At 53.4% G+C, this 20,749-nt stretch overlaps 1 protein-coding gene across 1 annotated transcript; it reads left to right on the top strand.

Annotated features, from left to right (window-relative positions):
* The first annotated feature begins 19,387 nt into the window (after positions 1-19,387).
* On the top strand, positions 19,388-19,871 carry LOC139827326 (feather beta keratin-like). The gene has a single exon (XM_071805528.1). It carries the CDS (start codon positions 19,398-19,400, stop codon positions 19,716-19,718), a length of 321 nt encoding a protein of 106 aa, XP_071661629.1. The 5' UTR covers positions 19,388-19,397; the 3' UTR covers positions 19,719-19,871.
* Positions 19,872-20,749: the final 878 nt, after the last annotated feature.

Genomic DNA, 20,749 nt, shown 5'->3' with positions numbered 1-20,749 from the left:
ATATATCAACAGACCCTGCACTTCTTGCCTGTGCTGCAGCTGTCATGGTACCGATGTGGAGTCCCTGTGATGGTCTCCTGTTGCTGTGGTCCCCAGCCCAACCACCTGGCAGAGCCCGTGACACCATCTTCACTCATGGTCAAGTTTGGGACAAAACCACAGAGTCCCGTATCCTGCATCTCCTTGCTGCCAGGACCCCGGGGCAACAAATGCTGGGTCACCGGCACCTTGCTGTGGGGTTCTCAGCTGACCCAAGTGTGGGTCCTTCTTGCACTGTCCCCCTGGACGCATGGTACCAATTTCACCTACGCAGGAGTCCCCAGACCACGGTCTCACCTTGCTGTGGGGTCCACAGATGATCCCTTGGCAGGGATTCCCACACCACCATCCCCTCTTCTCTGCAGGGCCCCACACTGACTCATGCAGGGGGTCTCTGGACCATCAACCACCCTGCTGCAGAGTCCATGGAGCACCAGTGCAGGGGACACCAAGCAACCATCTCTCTGCTCTGAGGTCACACAGAAAGTCCCTTTGTGAGGTCATCACCCTCCTCAGTGTGGGGTCCCTGAGGAACAGCCTGGGGCACTGAGGACCAGGAGCAGGAACAAGCCTGGGACCCTGCTCTGCTGGCAAGATGGGGCTCTGGGCTGGCTTGACCTTGGCTGGATGGCAGGTGCCCACCAAGCTGCTCTGTCACTGCCCCTCCTCAACTGGATCAGGGGAGAAAATCTGAGGAAAGGCTCCTGAGTCTTTGTAAGGACAGGCAGATCTCCAGAGGCTGCAGTGGGACAATCTGCTCCAGCGTGGGGTTCACAATGGCCTGCCGGGGAATCTCTGCTCCAGCACCAGGAACACATCCTGCACCTCCTTCTTCACTGACCTTGCTGTCTGTAGAGATTTTTCTCTCACATACATCGCCCCCTCTCTTCCAGTTACAATGTGGCAGTCCTTTTTTCTCCTTCTTAAAGATGTTCACACATTTGTGCTACCACCATTGCTGATTGGCTCAGGTTTCACCAGCAACCACTCTGGTTGGAGCTGGCTGGTGCCACTGAATACAATCAATAATTGTTTCAGGTACAAAAGACCTTTAAGATCATCAAATCCAACTGTTAACCAAACAATACCAAGGTCACTACTAAACCATGTCCCCGAGCACCACATCTACACATCTTTTAAACACCTCCAGGGATGAGGACTCCACCACTACCCCGGGCAGTCTAAGTGCTTGACAACAATTTTGGTGAATAAATTTCCCTAATATCCAATGCAAACCTCCCCTGGTGCAGCTTAAGGCCATTTCCTCTTGTCCTGTTCCTTGTTCCTTGGGTAAGAGACTGACGTGTACCTCTTTAAAACTTCCTTTCAGGTAGTTGTAGAGAGTGAGAAAGTCTCCCTTCTGCCTCCCTCTCTCCAGGCTACGCTTACTGAGGGTGCACTCGATCCCCTCATGCAGACCATAGAGAAAGACATTAAACAGAACTGGCCCCAGTACTGAGCCCTGGGGAACACCACTTGTGAGCAGCCACTAATTGGATTTAACTCCAGTCACCACAGCCATTTGGGCCCAGTCATCCAGCCAGTTTTTTTGACAGGGAAGGATACACCTGTCCAAGCCATGAGCAGCCACTTTCTCCAGCTGAAACTGTGTCAAAGGCTTTAATAAAGTCTCGGCAGACAACATCCGCAGCCACTCTCTCATCCACTAAGTGGGTCACCGTGTCGGAGAAGGAGATCAGGTTGGTCAAGCAGGACCTGCCTTTCATCACCCCATCCTGACTGGGCCTGATCGACTGGTTGTCCCGTACGTGCTGCGTGATGTCACTCAACATGATCTGCTCCATGACCTTCCCTGGCACCAAGGTCAGACTGACAGGCCTGCACATCCTTATTCTGGTCCTTCTTCTGTGTAAGTGTCTCATTTGCCAAACTCTGATTAACTGGGACCTCTCCAGTAAGTCAGGTCTGCTGATACATGATGCAAAATGGCTTGAGGAGCCACTCTGCCAGCTCGCTCACAAGTCCTGGTGAGAACCCATCTCGTCCCATACACCTGTGTGTGTCCCAGTGGTGTAGGAGGTCACCAACCATTTCCCCTTGGATTCCTGGGGCTTTCTCCTATGCCCCATCCCTGTCTTCCAGCTCAGGGAGCTGGGTGCACAGAGAACAACGGGTTTTATGCTCAGACACTGAGGTAAAGAAGCCATTAAGGCCTTTTCCTCATCCATTGTAAATGTGTTGCTCCCTGAATCCACTACACATTGGAGATTCTCCTTAGCTCTCCTTCTGTTGCAAGAACATATCCCGAAAAAGTTTGTATTGTCGTTTATAGCAGGAGCTGGATTAAGTTCTAGTTGGGCTTTGGCCCTTCTAATTTCCCCCCTGCATAACATCAAAATATCCTGGTGTTCCTCCGGAGTATCTTGCCTTTTCTGGCAGACATCAAAAACTCTCTTTTTTCTTATGAGTTCAAGCCAAGCCTCTCAGTAAAGGCCAGGCCAGTCTGCTTCCCTGCCAGCTTCTCTTTTGGCATACGGGGACTGTCCCTCACACATGGTGGAACCTTCTCGTGCCTTCTCACAGAAGAAAACCATGAAGCCTGTATGCTAAGAAAAAATGTGTCGCATAAAATTAATACACACAGCTGAAAGCTTACAAGCAAGAAGGCACCAACACACCCACAGAGCATAATCAAGACCAAAGGCCAGGCCTAATGAGAGGATTAGTGAGGAGACAGCAGGCAGGTGACGGATCAAACACCATGGACGGTGCAGTTGCTCATATCCGTCACACCTCCAAATCCCAGACCACTCTGCAAGGGCAGTGAGGAAATGAGGCCCCTCCACACAATAGAACCACAAACCACACGAGTGCCATGGGATGACCTCACTAAAGACACCCCACCTCTCCTACGCTTTGGCCATGTCGTCTGCCCTCCATGACACCGGCCATCAACGCCAAGTCTTCGGCCTCTAATGCTCGCAGTTCAAAGCTGCCGCCAGGGCCAAGTGGACACGTCCGCAAGACAAGAACAAGAAATTGGAGCATTACGGGAAGGAAAACACACCCTCCTCATTCCTGGCCAGCCTGTGGCATCAAACAGCTGCTGGCTGCAAACTGCCGCCGTGCGCAAAGGCTGTCCCGCCTCTCGGGGACCAGCATAAAAGCCGGCCCAGCGCCTCCCTCCCTCACACACTTCTCCTGACGCCTTCTCCTCCCTCCGCGCTCAACAAGGTGAGCCTCAACCCCCTTCCCCTCCTTTTCCTGCCCCGCCTGGCCCCTCTCTTCCACCACGCTTTGCCCCCAGCCTCAGCAGCCCTCACGCCTCCCCACTGCCACGCTCCCCACAGCCCCACACCAGCCTCCCCACTCCCTCGCCCTCCTGCAACACCGCTCCTCGCACCCCCACGCCCCTGCGCTTGCTCAACAGCCTCTCGTCTATTCCAGGGCCCCTCCACACCACACACATGGCCTGCTACGACGTCTGCCGCCCCTGCGGACCCACCCCGCTGGCCAACAGCTGCAACGAGCCCTGTTCCCTGCAGTGCCAGGACTCCCGCGTCGTCATCCAGCCTCCCGCCGTGCTGGTCACCCTGCCAGGACCCATCCTCACCTCCCACCCCCAGAGCACCGCCGTCGGATCCTCCTCATCGGCTGCCGTGGGCAACGAACTCGGCGCCCAGGGAGTTGCCATCAACTCCGGTGCTTTTGGCTATGGCTTCGGAGGCCTGGGTGGCTTCGGAGGCCTGGGCTGCTTCGGTGGCAGAAGGGGTGGATACATCTGCTAAGGGCCCTCGCCACCACCCCTGATGCCAACCACGCACACCCTGGAAGCCACTGCACAGATTGAGGACATGCACATCTTTGTACCTCAGACTTGATCTATTCCACTTGGCACTCCTGCCTTTTCACTCTTTTCCCTCAATAAAGTTCTCTTCATCCCAGCTTGAGATGCAGCCTACTGTATTTTTTTCCCACGGCTTGTCCAACTTCATTTGAGAGAACACAGGAGGCAGTAGCCCATCAGGGTGGGTGGAAAAGGCAAACAAGACATCTCACACCAAATACGCCACCAACGCCAGTGCCCAGTAGTTTCCAGGATGTGACACAAACCCACCACTGGCTCAAACAGAGCCTTCCACATGAGAACGCTTCCCTGCACACATCTTGGACAAGATCTCTCCCATGCCAGCACACACATGAATAACTCTCTTCCCCAGTATGACTCTCCAGCCCTCCCAGCAAACACACTTCATTCCCTCCCCTCTGAAATTCCCACACATTGATAACATCCCCAATGCGCTCTTTGCCTCCTGGCTAAAACATCCCAGCTCCCTCAGCCTCTCCTCAGGTGGAAGATGTTCCAGACCCTTTAGCATCTTCATGAAACTGCACTAATACATCCATGTCCTTCTTCAACTGGGGAACACAGTCCTGCACACAGGACCCCACATGGGACGTCACCAGTGCTGAGGAGAGGAGAACGGTCACCTTCCCCAACCTCCTCTCAAGACTTTTCTCAATGCTGCCATGGAGACTGCTCGCTCCTTAGGCCTCAGGGGGTCATTGCCACCTTAGGGTCCATTTCTTTCCCACCAAAACCACAAAGTACTTCTCTGCCAAGCTGTTTTTCTATTCAACTGTCCCCCAGTCATTCCTGCTGCCAGCTCTGAGTCCTCCCCAGAAAAGGACTTGGCATCTCCGCTTGCTCAGCTCCAGGAGATTCCGCTGTGGCCAAGGAAATCAGGAATCTCCATCAGCAACAGCGTGTTTAAATCACGTTTCCCCATGGATTTATACACATCCAGATACACAACACCTTTTCCAGGGGCCAGATCTGAGTTCACCCGACTCAATGGGATCCCCAGCTCAGCCCTGCACTGGCCCAACCTGCCTCTTGCCTGCCAGGCACTCCAGCACCAGCAACACACACGCACAGAGACCCTTCCTGCCCCACCTCATCTTCCTCACCAACAAACACTGCTCACGCAGTGAACAACCCTCACGATCCTCACCTCCACTGAACTGAGACGGGTCTTGGGAGTCCAGAGATGTTCCCACTCACTGCAAGTCAGCCAGCATTATTCCAGTGTGTGAAAAGGGCGTGAGTGAAGAGACAGGAATCTGCAGACCTGTTAGTCTCACCACAGTACCTGGAAAATTATGGAGAAGATGCAACTAAGCGCTTCTGAAAGGCATTTAAGGGCAATGTAATCATCAGGTACAGTCAACAGGGGTTCACTAAGGGAAAGTCCTGTGTAACTGATTTCCTGTCCTTCTCTTATAAGGTCACCTGCCTCGTGGATGAAGGGAAGCTGGTGGATGTAGCTTTTGTACATTTTAGTAAAGCTTTTGATCTATCCGCATGGGGGTGCATTGTGAGCTGTTCAGCATCCCACAATTTAAGAAGAAAGTCAACGTACTTGAGAGAATCCACAGGAGATCAAGAAAGCTGGAGAAATATCTGGATGGCATGTCCTAAAGGAGCAACTGAGGACAGTGGGTTTGTCTAGATTGGAGAGAAGGAGGCTGAGGGGCGACCTCATTGCTCTCTGCAGCTTCCTGAGCAGGGGTCATGGAGAGGGAGGTGCTGAGATCTTCTCCATCAGATCCAGTGACAGGACACAGGAGAATGGATCAAAGCTGCACCACGGGAGGTTTAAACCTGACATTAGGAAACATTTATTTACAGGGATGGTGGTCAAACTCTGGAACAGGCTTCCTAGAGAGGTGGTCAATACCCCAAGCCTGTCAGTTTTGCACAGTCCTTTGGACACTGCTCTTATCACCACGCTTTAACTTTTACTGAGCCCTGATGTGGTCAGGCAGTTACACTAGATGGTCACTGTAGGTCCCTTCCAACTGGACTGCTCTAGTCTCATTTGTTCTGCTTCACCAACCCTTTCTCATGCAAACATCCCCTCGCGGTTTACAGCCTCACAGCCCTGCGCCCCACGCACGCCTCCCATTGCCCCTCCGCTACGCCCAGTCCCACTCTGGCCCCACAAACACTGTGCAGAGAAATGGCCTCACCCCTCGGCGCTCACCCCACATTCACACCCCAAAGCCGTCACTCACCAGCGTCCCCTGCCTGCCGGGCCCGCTCCCCTGGGCCTCTCACCGGCCTCACCAGCTCTCCCAGACCTCACCAGCCTCAGCCCCCAGTCGCAGCCTCCCCTCCCCACAGCCAGGCACTGCCTCAGCACTCACTGACCAGCCAATCAGGGCGCAGGTAACAACCTGACCATCAGAGCAGGTAACAACCTGCCAATCAGGGGGCAGATAACATCCTGACCATCAAGCAGCAGGTAACAACCTGCCAAAAATGGGCAGCTGACAGCCACTACAGAAGCACCTGGAACATTCCAGAATGTGCCATTTAGGACTCCAAAATCAACACTTCTGGTACAATAAATAGATAATCCTCATCAAATGGCCCCAAAACAACTGCCTGAGGCTGAACGAAAGAATGAATGAGTAGAAATGCTGCCAAAAACCAAACCAAAGGCTCAGACATGAGTAGCTGGGGTCACTTAGAGAGTAAGATAAAGGGAAAATGCCCTGATTAAATAACAACCACAAAAAGCTCTAATCTGTAAATACATCAACAGACCCTGCACTTCCTGCCTGTGCTGCAGGTGTCAGGGCACACATGTGGAGTCCCTGTCATGGGCCCCCCCTTGCTGTGGTCCCCAGCCCAACCACCTGGCAGTGCCCATCACACCATCTTCACTCACGGTCAGGTTCCACGCACAAAAACACAGAGTCCTGTATCCTGCATCCCCTTGCTGCCAGGACCCTGGCCAACCATGGCTGGGTGTCCTGGTCACCACCCCCTTGCTGTGGGGCCCTCAGCTGACCCAAGTGTGGGTCCTTGTTGCACTGTCCACCAGGCCCCATGGTCCCCATTTCACCTATGCAGGAGTCCCCAGACCACGGTCTCACCTTGCTGTGGGGTCCACAAATGATCCCTTGGCAGGGATCCCCACATCACCATCCACTCTTTTCTGCAGGGCCCCACAGTGACCCATGCAGGGGGTCTCTGGACCACCAGCCTCCCTGCTGAAGGGTCCATGGAGCACCAGTGCAGGGGACACCAAGCAACCACCCCTGGGCCCTGAGGTCACACAGAAGGCCCCTTTGTGAGGTCATCGCCCTCCCCAGTGTGGGGTCCCTGAGGCACAGCCTGGGGCACTGAGGACCAGGAGCAGGAACAAGCCTGGGACCCTGCTCTGCTGGCAAGATGGGGCTCTGGGCTGGCTTGACCTTGGCTGGATGGCAGGTGCCCACCAAGCTCCTCTGTCACTACCCCTCCTCAACTGGATCAGGGGAGAAAATCTGAGGAAAGACTCCTGAGTCTTTGTAAGGACAGGCAGATCTCCAGAGGCTGCAGTGGGACAATCTGCTCCAGTGTGGGGTTCACAATGGCCTGCAGGGGAATCTCTGCTCCAGCACCAGGAGCACATCCTGCACCTCCTTCTTCACTGACCTTGCTGTCTGTAGAGATTTTTCTCTCACATACATCGCCCCCTCTCTTCCAGTTACAATGTGGCAGTCCTTTTTTCTCCTTCTTAAAGATGTTCACACATTTGTGCTACCACCATTGCTGATTGGCTCAGGTTTCACCAGCAACCACTCTGGTTGGAGCTGGCTGGTGCCATTGAATAGAATCAAAGAAAGTCTCCTTGCTGCCTCCCTCTCTCCAGGCTACGTTTACTGAGGGTCCACTCAATCCTCTCATCAGACCATGGAGAAAGACATTAAACAGAACTGGCCCCAGTACTGAGCCCTGGGGAACACCACTTGTGAGCAGCCATTAACTGGATTTAACTCCACTCACCACAGCCATTTGGGCCAGGTCATCCAGCCCATTTTTTTGACAGGGAAGGATACACCTGTCCAAGCCATGAGCAGCCACTTTCTCCAGTTCTCAAAGGCTTTAATAAAGTCTAGGCAGACAACATCCACATCCATTCCCTCCTCTACTAAGTGGGTCACCGTGTCGGAGAAGGAGATCAGGTTGGTCAAGCAGGACCTGCCTTTCATCACCCCATCCTGACTGGGCCTGATCGACTGGTTGTCCCGCACGTGCTGCGTGATGTCACTCAGCTTGATCTGCTCCATGACCTTCCCTGGCACCAAGGTCAGATTGACAGGCCTGCAGATCCTTATTCTGGTCCTTCTTCTGTGTAAGTGTCTCATTTGCCAAACTCTGATTAACTGGGACCTCTCCAGTAAGTCAGGTCTGCTGATACATGATGCAAAATGGCTTGGGGAGCCACTCTGCCAGCTCGCTCACAACTCCTGGCGAGAACCCATCTCGTCCCATACACCTGTGTGTGTCCCAGTGGTGTAGGAGGTCACCAACCATTTCCCCTTGGATTCCTGGGGCTTTCTCCTATGCCCCATCCCTGTCTTCCAGCTCAGGGAGCTGGGTGCACAGAGAACAACGGGTTTTATGCTCAGACACTGAGGTAAAGAACCCATTAAGGCCTTTTCCTCATCCATTGTAAATGTGTTGCTCCCTGAATCCACTACAAATTGGAGATTCTCCTTAGTTCTCCTTCTGTTGCAAGAACATATCCTGAAAATGTTTGTATTGTCGTTTATAGCAGGAGCTGGATTAGGTTCTAGTTGGGCTTTGGCCCTTCTAATTTCCCCCCTGCATAACATCAAAATATCCTGGTGTTCCTCCGGAGTACCTTGGCTTTTCTGGCAGACATCAGAAACTCTCTTTTTTCTTATGAGTTCAAGCCAAACCTCTCAGTTAAGGCCAGGCCAGTCTGCTTCCCTGCCACCTTCTCTTTTGGCATACGGGGACTGTCCCTCACACATGGTGGAACCTTCTCGTACCTTCTCACAGGAGAAAACCATGAAGCCTGTATGCTAAGAAAAAATGTGTCACATAAAATTAATACACACAGCTACAAGCTTACAAGCAAGAGGGCACCAACACACCCACAGAGCATAATCAAGACCAAAGGCCAGGCCTAATGAGAGGATTAGTGAGGAGACAGCAGGCAGGTGACGGATCAAACACCATGGACGGTGCAGTTGCTCATATCCGTCACAGCTCCAAAGCCCAGACCAGTCTGCAAGGGCAGTGAGGAAATGAGGCCCCCTCCACACAATAGAACCACAAACCACACGAGTGCCATGGGATGACCTCACTAAAGACACCCCACCTCTCCTACGCTTTGGCCATGTCGTCTGCCCTCCATGACACCCGCCACCAACGCCAAGTCTTCGGCCTCTAATGCTCGCAGTTCAAAGCTGCTGCCAGGGCCAAGTGGGCACGTCCGCAAGACAAGAACAAGAAACTGGAGCATTGCGGGAAGGAAACCACACCCTCCTCATTCCTGGCCAGCCTGTGGCATCAAACAGCTGCTGGCTGCAAACTGCCGCCATGCGCAAACGCTGTCCCGCCTCTAGGGGCCCGGCATAAAAGCCGGCCCAGCGCCTCTCTCCCTCACACACTTCTCCTGACGCCTTCTCCTCCCTCCGCGCTCAACAAGGTGAGCCTCAACCCCCTTCCCCTCCTTCTCCTGCCCCGCCTGGCCCCTCTCTTCCACCACGCTCTGCCCCCAGCCTCAGCAGCCCTCACGCCTGCCCACCGCCACGCTCCCCACAGCCCCACACCAGCCTCCCCACTCCCTCGCCCTCCTGCAACACCGCTCCTCGCACCCCCACGCCCCTGCGCTTGCTCAACAGCCTCTCGTCCCTTCCAGGGCCCCTCCACACCACACACATGGCCTGCTACGACGTCTGCCGCCCCTGCGGACCCACCCCGCTGGCCAACAGCTGCAACGAGCCCTGTTCCCTGCAGTGCCAGGACTCCCGCGTCGTCATCCAGCCTCCCGCCGTGCTGGTCACCCTGCCAGGACCCATCCTCACCTCCCACCCCCAGAGCACCGCCGTCGGATCCTCCGCATCGGCTGCCGTGGGCAACGAACTCGGCGCCCAGGGAGTTGCCATCAATTCCGGTGCTTTTGGCTACGGCTATGGCTTTGGAGGCCTGGGCGGCTTCGGAGGCCTGGGCTGCTTTGGCGGCAGAAGGAGCCGCTACATCTGCTAACGGCTCTCGCCACCACCCCTGACGCCAACCACGGAGTCCCTGGAAGCCACGGCATGGATTGGGGACACGCACCTCCAGGCCTTTCCTGTCACATGGACCTGCTTTCAACAGCTACTCTTCTCACAGCACTAAGCACCGCAGCAGGGAAGGGGCCATTCTGGGCTGCCATCGTACCTCAATGAAGGTCCTTCTCCTCTTCTCCCACATCTTTCTTTGCTCTTCAGACTTGCGCTGTTCCACTTGGCACTCCTACCTTTTCACTTTTCTCCCTCAATAAAATTCTCCTTCATCCCAGATTGAGATGCAGCCTATTGTCTTTTTCTCCCACGGCTCGTCCAGCTTCATGTGAGAAAAACCAGGACTCAGTGGCCCATCAGGGTGGGTGCAAAAGGGAAACATGACCTCTCCCAGGAAATACGCCACCAACAACACCAGTGCCCAGTGTCTTCCAGGATGTGACACAAACCCATCACTGGCTCAAACAGAGCCTTCCACATGAGAACGCTTCCCTGCGCACATCTTGGACAAGATCTCTCCTGTGCCAGCACACACAGGAGTAACTCTCTTCCCCAGCATGACTCTCCAGCCCTCACAGCAAACACACTTCATTCCCTCCCCTCTGAAATTTCCACGCATTGATAACATCCCCAATGCGCTCTTTACCTTCTGGGACGTCACCAGTGTGGAGCACAGAGGAACGGTCACCTCCCTCAACCTCCTGCCAACGCTTTTCCCAGTGCTGCCCTGGAGACTGGTGGCTCCTTTTGCCTCAAGGTTTCATTGCCACCTCCAGGTCCATTTGTTGTCCATCAGGGCCACAAGGCCCTTCTGTGCCAAGATGCTTTCTATCCAGATGGCCCACAGCCATTTCTATTAGCAGTTCTGAGTCCTCCCCAGAAACAGGACTTGGCCTCTCACCCTTTGCTCAGCTCCGTGACATTCCTCTGTGTTCACTTAAAGGAAATCAGGAAGCTCCTTCAGGAATCATGTGCTTAAACCACCTTACCCCATGGACTTATGCACATCCAGATACACAGCCCCCTCTTTTAGGGGCCAGAGCAGAGTCCACCTCACTCATCGCCCCCCACCACCCAGCCCTGCACTGGCCCAACCTGCCTCTTGCCTGCCAGGCACTCCAGCACCAGCAACACACACGCACAGAGACCCTTCCTGCCCCACCTCATCATCCTCACCAACAAACACTGCTCATGCAGTGAACAACCCTCACGACACTCACCTCCACTGAATTCAGGCAGGTCATGGGACTTCAGACATGTTCTCACTCACTTGAAGCCAGCCAGCGTTATTCCAGTTTGTGAAAAGGGCGTGAGTGAAGAGCCAGGAATCTGCCGACCTGTTATTCTCACCACAGTACCTGGAAAATTATGGAGAAGATGCAACTGAGCGCTGCTGAAAGGCATTTAAGGGCAATGTAATCATCAGGTACAGTCAACAGGAGTTCACTAAGGGAAAGTCCTGTTTCACTGACTTCCTGTCCTTCTACAATAAGGTCACCTGTGTCATGGATGGAGGAGAAGTGGTGGACATAGCTTTTCTGCATATTAGTAAAGCTTTTGAGCCATCTGCAATAGGGGAGAACAGTGAGCTGTTCTGGGTTGCACAATTAAAGAATAATGTCAAGGTACTTGAAAGTAGCCACAGAAGGGCAACAAAGGTGATGAAGAGGTTTCAAAGCGTGTCCTAAAGGAGCAACTCAAGACAGTGGGTTTGTTTAGTTTGGAGAGAAGGAGGCTGAGGGGCGGCCTCATTGCTCTCTGCAGCTTCCTCTGGAGGGAACGTGTAGAGGGAGGTGCTGAGCTCTTCTCCTTGGGATCCTTGGAGGATTGGACTAGATGATCTTCTGAGGTCCCTTCCAATCCCAAACATACTGTGAAACATATTGTGATACGGTGACAGGACACATGGGAATAGATCAAAGTCGCACCACTAGAGGTCTAAATCAGACATAAGGAAACATTTATTTACACGGAGGGTGGTCAAACACTGGAACAGGCTTCCAAGAGAGGTGGTCGATACCCCAAGGCTGTCAGTGGTCCAGAGGCATTTGGACACTGCTCTTAACACCACGCTTTAACTTGTACTCTGGCCTGAAATGCTCAGGCACTGAGATAAGATAGTCACTGAAGGTCCCTTCCAACTGGACTGCTCTAGTCCCACCTCTTCTGCTTCCCCAACCCTTTCCCATGCAAACATCCCCTCGAGGTTCTCAGGTTCAGAGCCCCAGACACCATGCACGCCTCCCATTGCCCCTCTGCTGCGCCCAGTCCCACTCTGGCCCCACAAACACTGCGCAGAGAAATGGCCACACCCCTCGGCGCTCACCCCACATTCACACCCCAAAGCCGTCACTCACCAGCCTCCCCTGCCTGCCGGGCCCGCTCCCCTGGGCCTCTCACCGGCCTCACCAGCTCTCCCAGACCTCACCAGCCTCAGCCCCCAGCCGCAGCCTCCCCTCCCCACAGCCAGGCACTGCCTCAGCACTCACTGACCAGCCAATCAGGGGCCAGGTAACAACCTGACCATCAGGAGCAGGTAACAACCTGCCAATCAGGGGGCAGCTTACAGCCGCTATAGAAGCCCTCCGAAGGATACAGAAGGTGACTTTCAGGACCCCAAACTCAAGACTTCTGGTACAATAAATAAGATAATCCTCAACAAGTGGCCCCAAAACAATTGCAGGAGGGTGAAAGAGAGAATAAATGAGTAAAAACACTGCTGAAAACCAAACCAAATGCCTCGGAGAAGAATACTGAGGGGATTTGGAAGGGTAAGACGCAGGGAAAATGTCCTGATTAAATAACACCCCCAAAAAAAATCTGATCAGTAAATACCATCAACAGACCCTCTTCAAGTGATGATGTGGGGTGGAATGGGAAAATTCAATCTCTAAATGGTTGGCTCCAAGACTGGTGCTACGGGCAGGGCTTTGGTTTTTTTGATAATGGCTGGTTTTATAGGACTCCAGTCTGGACAGTGTTACACGGGAAAGGCTCAACTCGCAGAGGCAAAAGGATGCTGGGGCAGGAATTAGCTGGGTTTATTTGGAGAGCTTTAAACTAGGCTCGAAGGGGGATGGGGTTGTAGCTGGGCTTGTCCCAGTGGGGCAGCATTCTAAAAGGGATGAGGACCGGGTGGCCTCCTGTGCCCCTAGGGAGAAATTGGTGTGCTCTGCTCATTCCCTGAAATGCCTGTGCACCAATGCACGCAGCATGGGGAATAAGCAGGAGGAGTTAGAATCCTATGTTCGGTCGGGAGATTATGATCTGGTGGCAATTACAGAAACGTGGTGGGACAGTTCACATGACTGGAATGGGGTCATGGATGGCTACGCCCTTTTCAGGAAAGACAGGCCAGCCAGGCGTGGTGGTGGAGCTGCTCTCTATGTGAGAGAGCAACTGCAATGTACTAAATTCTGCCCAGGAGCAGACGAGGAACGTGTTGAGAGTGTATGGGTCAGGATCAAGAGAGAGTCTGGCAGGGGTGATACTGTTGTAGGTGTCTATTATAGGCCACGAGATCAGGCTGAGGAAGTTGATGAGGCCTTCTGTGCGCAGCTGAGAGTGGCCTCACAGTCACAGACCCTGGTTGTTGTGGGTGATTTTAACTTCCCTGATGTTTGCTAGAAGGACCATTCAGCCAGCCAGCCACAGTCCAGGAGGTTCCTCCAGTGCATTGATGATAACTTCCTCATGCAGATGGTGGAGGAGCCGACCAGGAGAGGTGCACTGCTGGATTTCATCCTCACTAACAAAGTTGGTCTGGTCGAAGCAGTAAAGGTTGAGGGCTGCCTGGGTTGCAGTGACCACAAGATGGTGGAGTTCAGCATCTCGTGTGGCAGGAACAGAATAGCAGGTAGAATTGCAACCCTGGACTTTGGCAGGGCTAACTTCGGCCTTTTCAAGCAATTGCTGGGGGAAATCCCATGGGCAAGACTGCTTGAAGGAAAAGGGGCCCAAGAGAGCTGGATTGCATTCAGAGATTGCTTCTTCCATGCTCAGGATCAGAGCATCCCCACACGTAGGAAGTCGAGGAAGGGAGCCAGGAGGCCTGTGTGGTTGAATAGGGATCTGTTGGGTACGCTCAAGCGGAAGAGGAGAGTTTACAGGTCATGGAAGCAGGGGCTGGCCACTTGGGAGGAATATAAGGCTGCTGTTAGAGGATGCAGGAAGGCAGCTAGGGTAGCCAAGGCCTCCTTAGAATTACAGCTGGTGAGAGGGGTCAAGGACCACAAGAAGAACTTTTTCAAATACATAGCAGATAAAACTAATACCAGAGGCAATGTAGGCCCACTGATGAATGAGGTGGGTGCCCTGGTGGTGGAAGACACAGAGAAGGCAGAATTGCTGAATGCCTTCTTTGTCTCTGTCTACTCTGCTGGAGGCTGTCCTGGGGAGCCCTGTACCCCTGAGACCCCGGATGAAGCCAGGTCAATGGACGAGTTTGCTTTAGTCGATGAGGACTGGGTGAGGGAGCAATTAAGTAGTCTGGACATGCATAAATCCATGGGTCCAGATGGGATGCATCCACGGGTGCTGAGGGAGCTGGCTGAAGTCATTGCTAGACCGCTCTCCATCATTTTTGCCAAGTCTTGGGAAACGGGAGAGGTGCCCGAGGATTGGAGGAAAGCAAATGTCACTCCAGTCTTCAAAAAGGGCAAGAGGGAGGACCCAGGTAATTATAGACCGGTCAGCCTCACCTCTGTCCCTGGGAAAGTAATGGAACAGCTTATCCTTGGTGTCATCTCCAGGCATATCAGGGATAAGAGGGTCATTAGGGGCAGTCAGCACGGCTTTACCAAGGGGAAGTCATGCTTGACCAACCTCATAGCCTTCTATGAGAATGTAACAAGGTGGATGGATGATGGCAGAGCGGTGGATGTGGCCTACCTTGACTTCAGTAAAGCCTATGACACAGTCTCTCACAGCATCCTCACAGCTAAATTGAGGAGGTGTGGTCTAGACAATAGAGTAGTGAGGTGGGTTGCAAACTGGCTTAAAGAGAGAAGCCAGAGAGTGGTGGTCAATGGTGCGGAGTCCAGTTGGAGGCCAGTATCTAGGGGAGTGCCTCAGGGGTCAGTACTGAGGCCAATATTATTCAATATATTCATTAACGATTTGGACGAGGGAACTGAGTGTACTATCAGCAAGTTTGCTGATGACACGAAGCTGGGAGGAGTGGCTGACACGCCAGAAGGCTGTGCCGCCATCCAGCGGGACCTGGACAGGCTGGAGAGTTGGGCGGGGAATAACCTGATGGAATTTAACAAGGGAAAGTGTAGAGTCCTGCATCTGGGCAGGAACAACCCCAGGTTCCAGTATAGGTTGGGAAATTACATATTAGAGAGTAGTGTAGGGGAAAGGGACCTGGGGGTCCTGGTGGACAACAGGATGACCATGAGCCAGCACTCTGCCCTTGTGGCCAGGAAGGCCAATGGCATCCTCGGGTGTATTACAAGGGGGGTGGTCAGTAGATCGAGAGAGGTCCTCCTTCCCCTCTACTCCGCCCTGGTGAGACCCCATCTGGAACATTGTGTCCACTTGTGGCCCCTCAGTTCCAGAAGGACAGGGAACTGCTGGAGAGGGTCCAGCGTAGGACAACAAAGATGCTGAAGGGAGTGGAGCACCTCCCTTATGAAGAAAGGCTGAGGGCACTGCGTCTCTTTAGTTTGGAGGAGACTGAGGGGTGACCTTATTAATGTTTATAAATATATAAAGGGTGAGTGCCATGAGAATGGAGCCAGGCTCTTCTCAGTGGCAAACAATAATAGGACAAGGAGTAATGGGATCAAGCTGGAACACAAGAGGTTCCACTTAAATTTGAGAAAAAACTTCTTCTCAGTGAGGGTGACAGAGCACTGGAACAGGCTGCCCAGGGAGGTTGTGGACTCTTCTTCTCTGGAGACTTTCAAAGCCCGCCTGGACACATTCCTGTGCGACCTCAGCTAGGCAATCCTGCTCCAGCGAAGGGTTTGGACTAGATGATCTTTCGAGGTCCCAAACATACTGTAATACTGTGATTCTGTGATCTCCTTGCTGCCAGGACCCCAGGGCAACACATGCTGGGTCACCACCCCCTTGCTGTGGGGTCCTCAGCTGACCCAAGTGTGGGTCCTTGTTGCACTGTCCACCTGGCTGCATGGTTCCCATTCCACCTACACAGGAGTCCCCCAGACCACGGTCTCACCTTGCTGTGGGGTCCACAAATGATCACTTTGAAGGGATCCCCCACCCACCATCCCCTCTTCTCTGCAGGGCCCCACAGTAACCCATGCAGGGCGTTTCTGGACCACCACCGGCCCTGCTGCAGGGTGCATGGAGCACCAGTGCAGGGGTCACCAAGCAACCATCTCTGTGCTCTGAGGTCACACAGAAAGTCCCTTTGTGAGGTCATCGCCCTCCTCAGTGTGGGGTCCCTGAGGAACAGCCTGGGGCACTGAGGACCAGGAGCAGGAACAAGCCTGGGACCCTGCTCTGCTGGCAAGATGGAGCTCTGGGCTGGGTTGACCTTGCCTGGATGGCAGGTGCCCACCAAGCTGCTCTGTCACTCCCCCTCCTCAACTGGATCAGGGGAGAAAATCTGAGGAAAGGCTCCTGAGTCTTTGTAAGGACAGGGAGATCTCCAGAAGCTGCAGTGGGACAATCTGCTCCAGTGAGGGGTTCACAATGGCCTGCAAGGGAATCTCTGCTCCAGCACCAGGAGCACATCCTGCACCTCCTTCTTCACTGACCTTGCTGTCTGTAGAGATTATTCTATCACATACATCGCCCCCTCTCTCTCTTCCAGTTACAATGTGGCAGTCCTTTTTTCCCCTTCTTAAAGATGTTCACACATTTGTGCTACCACCATTGCTGATTGGCTCAGGTTTCACCAGCAACCAGTCTGGTTGGAGCTGGCTGGTACCATTGAATAGAATCAAAGAATTGTTTCAGGTACAAAAGACCTTTAAGATCATCAAATCCAACTGTTAACCAAGCAATACCAAGGTCACCACTAAACCATGTCCCCGAGCACCACATCTACACATCTTTTAAACACCTCCAGGGAAGATGACTCCACCACTACCTCGGGCAGTGTAAGTGCTTGACAACAATTTTGGTAAATAAATTTCCCTAATATCCAATGTAAATCTCCCTTGGTGCAGCTTGAGGACATTTTCTTTTTTCCTGATACTCCTTCCTTACGAAAGACACTGACGCCTACCTCCCTAAAACCACCTTTCAGGTAGTGGTAGAGAGGGAGAAAGTCTCCCCTCAGCCTCCCTTTCTCCAGGCTACGTTTACTGAGGGTCCACTCAATCCTCTCATCAGACCATGGAGAAAGACATTAAACAGAACTGGCCCCAGTACTGAGCCCTGGGGAACACCACTTGTGAGCGGCCACCAACTGCATTTAACTCCACTCACCACAGCCATTTGGGCCCAGTCATCCAGCCCGTTTCTTTGCCAGTGAAGGATGCACCTGTCCAAGCCATGAGCAGCCACTTTCTCCAGTTCAAACCGTGTCAAAGGCTTTAATAAGGTCTAGGTAGAAAACATCCACAGCCATTCCCTCATCCACTACGTGGGTCACCTTGTCAGAGAAGGAGATCACGTTGGTCAAGAAGGACCTGCCTTTCATCACCTCATCCTGACTGGGTCTTCTCACCTGGTTGTCCTGTATGTGCTGTGTGATGTCACTCAACATGATCTCCTCCATGACCTTCCCTGGCACCAAGGTCAGACTGACAGGTCTGCAGATCCTCAGATCCTCCTTCTGTCCCTCCTTCTTACACAAGCAACTCATTTGCCAACCTCCAGCCCAGTGGGACCTCCCTGGTGAGCCAGGACTGCAGATGTAAAGCGAGCACCTCCGCCAGTTACCTCAGTGCCCTTGGCTGGATTCCATCAGGCCCCACAGATTTGTGGGTGTCTAACTGGAGTAGGAAGTTCCCAATTGTTTCCCCTTGGATTCTGGGGGCTTCGTTCTGCTCCCTGTCTTCTACATCAGAGTCTTGGCATCCACAGAACAATTGGCCTTATTGGATAGACTGAGACGAAGAAAGCATTAAAGCATTTTCCTCATCCTTTGCCCTGTGATTCTCCCCACATCCAGTAAAGGATGGAGTTTCTCGTTAGCCCTCCTTTTGTTCATAATGTATGTCTAGAATAATTGTATTGTATTTTGAAACAGTACCCAGATTATGTTGTAGTAGCGCTTCCGCAATTGTAATTTTCCCCCTGCATAACCTCATGACATCCCTGTAGTCCTCCTGAGTTACCTGCCCCTTCCTGTAAAAGTCATAACCTCTCACTGTTATCCCGAGATCCAGCTAAAGTTCTCTATGTAGACAGGATGGTCTTGTTCCCCACAGCTCCATATTCTTTGCACATGGTGGTTCTCTATCGAACATTACAGAATCCTTGTGAACCTTATCTCAGAAGACACACCTGTAGCTCCCTTGCTCCAAAACCTTCTGAATGTGTAACAAAACCAACCAGCTACAACCTTTAAAGCAAGAGGGGCACCAGGGCATGCACAGATCAAACCCAATCGCCAAGCCAGGCCCAAAGACAGGCTTAGAGAGATGTTAGCAAAGATGGGAGAGACAAAAGACCATGATAGAGGCAGCTCCTCATGCCTCGCACAGCTCCAGAGCCCAGAGCAGTCTTCCAGCGCTGCAAGAAAATGAGGCACCGTCCACTCGATGCAACCGCAAACCACACCAGTGCCATGGGATGACCTCACTGACAACACCCCACCTCTCCTACACTTTGACCGCAACCTCTGCCTATTCTAACATGCATCATCAATGCCAAGTCGTTGCCCTCTAACGCTTGCATTTCAAAGCTGCCGCCAAGGCCAAGTGGACACGTTCTAAAGCCAAGACCAAGAAATTGGAGCGTTGCAGGAAGGAAACCACACCTTCCTCATTCCTGGCCAGCCCCTGGCATACAACAGCTGCGGGCTGCAAACTGCCGCCATGCGCAAAGGCTGTCCCGCCCCTCGGGGACCGCCATAAAAGCCGGCCCAGCGCCTCTCTCCCTCACACACTTCTCCTGACGCCTTCTCCTCCCTCCGCGCTCAACAAGGTGAGCCTCAACCCCGTTCCCCTCCTTCTCCTGCCCCGCCTGGCCCCTCTCTTCCAGCACGCTCTGCCCCCAGCCTCAGCAGCCCTCACGCCTCCCCACCGCCACGCTCCCCACAGCCCCACACCAGCCTCCCCACTCCCTCGCCCTCCTGCAACACTGCTCCTCGCACCCCCACGCCCCTGCGCTTGCTCAACAGCCTCTCGTCCCTTCCAGGGCCCCTCCACACCACACACATGGCCTGCTACGACGTCTGCCGCCCCTGCGGACCCACCCCGCTGGCCAACAGCTGCAACGAGCCCTGTTCCCTGCAGTGCCAGGACTCCCGCGTCGTCATCCAGCCTCCCGCCGTGCTGGTCACCCTGCCAGGACCCATCCTCACCTCCCATCCCCAGAGCACCGCCGTCGGATCCTCCTCGTCGGCTGCCGTGGGCAACGAACTCGGCGCCCAGGGAGTTGCCATCAACTCCGGTGCTTTTGGCTACGGCTTCGGAGGCCTGGGTGGCTTCGGAGGCCTGAGCTGCTTCGGTGGCAGAAGGGGTGGATACATCTGCTAAGGGCCCTTGCCACCACTCCTGATGCCAACCACACACACCCTGGAAGCCACTCCACAGATTGAGGACATGCACATCCTTCTTTGTACCTCAGACTTGATCTATTCCACTTGGCACTCCTGCCTTTTCACTCTTTTCCCTCAATAAAGTTCTCCTTCATCCCAGCTTGAGATGCAGCCTACTGTATTTTTTTCCCACGGCTTGTCCAACTTCATTTGAGAAAACACAGGAGTCAGTAGCCCATCAGGGTGGGTGGAAAAGGCAAACAAGACATCTCACAGCAAATACGCCACCAACACCAGTGCCCAGTAGCTTCCAGGATGTGACACAAATCCATCACTGGCTCAAACAGAGCCTTCCACATGAGAACGCTTCCTTGCACACATCTTGGACAAGATCTCTCCCATGCCAGCACACACATGAGTAACTCTCTTCCCCAGCATGACTCTCCAGCCCTCCCAGCAAACACACTTCATTCCCTCCCCTCCAAAATTTGCACACACTGATAACATCCTCCATGTGCTCCTTGCCTCCTGGCTAAAACATCCCAGCTCTCTCAGCCTCTCCTCATGTGGAAGATGTTCCAGACCCTTTAGCATCTTCATGAAACTGCACTAATACATCCGTGTCCTTCTTCAACTGGGGAACACAGTCCTGCACACAGGACCCCACATGGCCCGTCACCAGTACTGAGGAGAGAAGAACGGTCACCTTCCCCAACCTCCTGTCAAGACTTTTCTCAATGCTGCCATGGAGACGCAATGGCCCCTTTTGCATCAGGGCTTCATTGCCACCTTAGGGTCCATTTCTTCTCCACGAGAAACCACAAGGTCCTTCTCTCCCAAGCTGTTTTCTATTCAACTGTCCCCCAGTCATTCCTGCTGCCAGCTCTGAGTCCTCCCCACAAACAGGACTTGGTCTCTCCCCTTGTTCAGCTCCATGAGATTCCACTGTGGCCAAGGAAATCACGAAATTCCGTCGGCAAACCTGTGTTTAAACCACATATTTCCATGGACTTATGCACATCCACATCC

This window comes from Patagioenas fasciata, chromosome 2, assembly GCF_037038585.1.
Source record: "Patagioenas fasciata isolate bPatFas1 chromosome 2, bPatFas1.hap1, whole genome shotgun sequence".
Classification (NCBI taxonomy): Eukaryota; Metazoa; Chordata; class Aves; order Columbiformes; family Columbidae; genus Patagioenas; species Patagioenas fasciata.
The sequence above is the reverse complement of the archived record's forward strand: the minus strand, read 5'-3'. Positions and strand labels throughout refer to the sequence as shown.